The 3265-nt window shown below is 70.9% G+C and overlaps 1 protein-coding gene across 3 annotated transcripts in view; it reads right to left on the reverse strand.

The window, feature by feature from the left end:
* Positions 1-3265, reverse strand: part of ACAP3 (ArfGAP with coiled-coil, ankyrin repeat and PH domains 3) — a 12469-nt gene that overhangs the window by 2043 nt on the left and 7161 nt on the right. For 2 of the 3 annotated variants that reach the window (XM_012657503.1, XM_012657502.1), the window contains exons 8-18: positions 3064-3159; positions 2913-2987; positions 2596-2607; positions 1890-1999; positions 1735-1786; positions 1420-1520; positions 1237-1348; positions 745-953; positions 599-668; positions 406-500; positions 133-335 (exon numbers count right to left, since the gene is read on the reverse strand). In XM_012657503.1, the coding sequence (XP_012512957.1) occupies positions 133-335; positions 406-500; positions 599-668; positions 745-953; positions 1237-1348; positions 1420-1520; positions 1735-1786; positions 1890-1999; positions 2596-2607; positions 2913-2987; positions 3064-3159 (1135 nt within the window). The remainder of the gene's footprint in view (positions 1-132; positions 336-405; positions 501-598; positions 669-744; positions 954-1236; positions 1349-1419; positions 1521-1734; positions 1787-1889; positions 2000-2595; positions 2608-2912; positions 2988-3063; positions 3160-3265) is intronic. The other variant, XM_012657504.1, reaches the window with a different exon arrangement.

Here is a 3265-nt window from a genome sequence, read left to right on the forward strand (position 1 = left end):
AGGGGGCCCCAGGTCTTGCTGGGAGTCAGACAGACCTCCAGGGGCCCCGCGAGCCCCTGCCTCTGGCCCACCCAGCCCCACCCCCGCCCTGCCCAGTCTGTGGGCTGAGGATGCGCAGCAGCAGCCCCCTACCCGAGGACAGGGCAGCGACACAGGGCAGGACGGGCTCCAGCCGGGCCTTGCGGAGGGCGGTGGGGGCACGGGGGGAGCTGTGGGGGCGTGGGCACTTCTGCGCCCGCCAGCGCCTCGGGGCCTCTCGGGCTGGTGCAGTGGGCGGCTTCTGCAGGAACTTCCTCTCCACGTATTTGTCCTTGATCCAGGCCTCCTTGTCCTGCCTGGACCGGGGCACACGTGAGGCCGCAGCCCCGGCCGGCTCCGCGCAGGTCTGGGCTGCACCCGGCTCACCTGGGGCTGCTGGCCGTGGGCTTCCTGCTGCCCGCACCCTCGCACCGGGCCTCGTAGATCTGGTTCACGGTGCCGTTTCCAAGTTCACACATCAGCTGGCAGAGACGGGGCGGCCGGCGTCAGTCCAAGCTCGCGGACTCCAGCTCCCACCTCCCACCCCCGGGGCCCAACAGCCTTCGGCGGCCCCACGCACCTTCAGCAACTCTGGCTCCCAGGAGTCCAGCGTCAGGGATCGCACCTTGGAGCAGTGGACACCCAGGCTCCTGGACGGCACGGGGCGGGATGAGTCTAGCCTGGCCCCAGCCCCGGCCCCGCCCCGGCCCGGCCCGGCGAGCCCACCTGTGGATGCCTGAGCACTCGATGCACAGCAGCACGCCCAGGTTGATGCTGGCCCAGCGCGGGTCCGGCTGGCCGCAGTCGCCGCACTGGCCGTTGCCGGCCACGCTCTGCACGCGCTGCAGCACACTCTCCCCCTTGACGCCGCGCTCCCGAGAGTCCGTGGCTGAGTCGATGCTGCTCGTGGACGGGGACGCTGTGCGGTCCAGCCTCTGGGGGGCGGGGTGGGGGCCGCTCAGTCCTGCAGGAGCTCCGGCCTCAGTTTCCCCAGCAGGTCCCCTCATCCCCAGCCAAAAGTGCCAGCACAGACCAGGGCCCTCTGAGCCCACGCCTGCTCAAGCATGTGTGTGCACATGTACGCTCACACGCGTGGGCATCACCTGCCGTGCCTTGCACACACGCCAGACACACGTGCATGCGCGGGGCCTGCAGGAGCCGCCCCGTGTGGCACAGGACGCACGCACGCCCGTGGAAGGGGCGAGGGGGGGGCCGCACCTCACTGTAGCAGCTGTCCGGGCTCTCGCGGTAGGCGGAGGCGATGCTGGCCTGCACGGCCTGCACCCAGGCCTGCCGCAGCTTCTCCGAGTCGGCCTGCAGCATGCAGCTCCTGGCAGGAGGGGGACGTCAGGCTGGCAGGGCAGCGGCTGCCCCCTTCCCGCCCAGGCTGGGCCTCCTTACTTGGTGGGAGACACGACCTCAAAGCAGAACCTCCTCTCGATGTCCTCGCACGGCTTGACAGAGCACAGGCGGAGGTCATCCACCACCACGGTCAGCGCGTCCTGCGGGCAGCACCTCTGCAGCCTGTGCCCTCGGCCCCCACCGCAGCCCCGACCCCCCGCGACACAGGCCGTTTGCAACTCTCTGTCCCCCTGACCGCTCGGGCTCGATGTCCATGAGGGTCCCAGCCCTCGCCAACCCACTGACCAGCCCACCCCGGTCTGGGTGGGGAGGGGCCCAGCCACGGCGGACGCAACCCCCGGCCCCACGGCGCACCTTGAGCTTCTTCTGATAGACCAGCTGGCTGTTCTGAATGGAGAACCAGCGCCTGGGCGTGTGGCCGGTGGGGAGACAGGCGGAGAATCAGGCAGGGCCACCCCCACGTCCACGCCGACCCCACCGCCGCAGCCCCTCTGAGGAAGGCCCCTCACCGATTCCACGTCTTGAAGGCGTTGCTGGCCCTCTTAAAGAGGTAGCCCTCCATCACCACGCCGCTGGGCGCGTCCACGTCAAACTCCGCCTTGGACTCATCGTAGAAGTCCTGGCGAGGACGGAGCCGGCCCCGTGAGCGCCCACCCCAGAGCGGAGCCTCTGCTCCTCCCGGCCAGGCCCTGGCCTGAGCAAGGCCCCTGCCCCGAGTCCCTGTGGGGCCGGCCCCTCGCGTTCACCGCCGGGGGCTCCCCCCAGCCCCAGCCCCGTGGGGACGAACAGGCTGAGAGCAGGAAGGAAGCTGCTCCCGGCGTCTGAGGGCCCCATTGACGCGCCAGCTGCGCCTGCCCTGGCCGGCCTGACAGAGCCCCATTCAGGAGGCCCGGGAGCCACTGGGCGTCCTGTGTGTCCCGCCGTCTGGCAGGCCGGGGCGGCAGAGGGGAGGCCGGGCCACCTGCTCTCCATGCTGAGTGGGGGCGGGAAGGGACAGCTGCTGCCCTCCCGCAGGGGACGTCGGGGGACGTGGTCAAGGCTGCCCGGGGTCTGCATGGGCCAGCACCCCTCATGGCCACGCGCACACAGGTGCCTCCGGGCGCCCAGTTCCAAGGCCCAGGGAGGTGTCCTTGGTGCTGAAGTGCCAGCCTGCGGGGGAGGCAGAGGCCCGCCCCTCCCCCTCCCCCATGCCCCTGCCGCAGCGTGGGCACTCACCTGCAGCAGCGTCTGAGGGGCCAGAGCAAGAGGAGGTGTGAGGGGGAGAGAGAGCCAGTGAGTGATGGCGGCCCCAACTCCCGCGGGCTCATCCAACCCAGAAATGGTCACTGCTGCCTGCACCGACCCCTGCCGTGGGTGGGGGCCGAGCCCTTCTGGCTGTGGGGCCGCCCTCCACCTCCCCAGCCCCAGTGAGGCTCCCAGGGGCAGGGGTGTGAGGGGTGGGGGGCTGGGGGCTGGGTCGTGGGCCTGTGCGCAGTGGCCCCCAGGCTAGGGCTCTTGAGGTGAGGGAGGGCAGGGCTGCCACGGGGCCTCACCCGCTGCTGGATGGCGGCGTGCTTGCGCTCCATCTCTCGCTTCTCCACAGCAGAGTCGACTACCAGCTGGTCCAGCTGTGGTGCAGGCCATCAGGAGGGGAGTGGACCCCCACAGAGACCCCACCCCGCCCCAGCCCTCCCGAAGGCTCACCTCAGCCGCCAGCTTCTTCATGTAGGGGTCCAGCTGGTGCAGGAGGCTGTAGCCCTGCTGGAAGAAGCTGTACTGGGCGTGCATGAAGGACAGCATCTGCGGGGGCGGACAGGTGAGGCCCCCGGCCGGCCCGGCACTCCCACCAGGGCTCCCGTACCCCCACACCTGGGCTGCCAGTGCCCTGACGCCCGTGCTCCCAGCC

The sequence above is a fragment of the Propithecus coquereli genome, unplaced genomic scaffold (genome assembly GCF_000956105.1).
Source record: "Propithecus coquereli isolate 6110/MARCELLA unplaced genomic scaffold, Pcoq_1.0 Scaffold544, whole genome shotgun sequence".
NCBI lineage: Eukaryota > Metazoa > Chordata > Mammalia > Primates > Indriidae > Propithecus > Propithecus coquereli.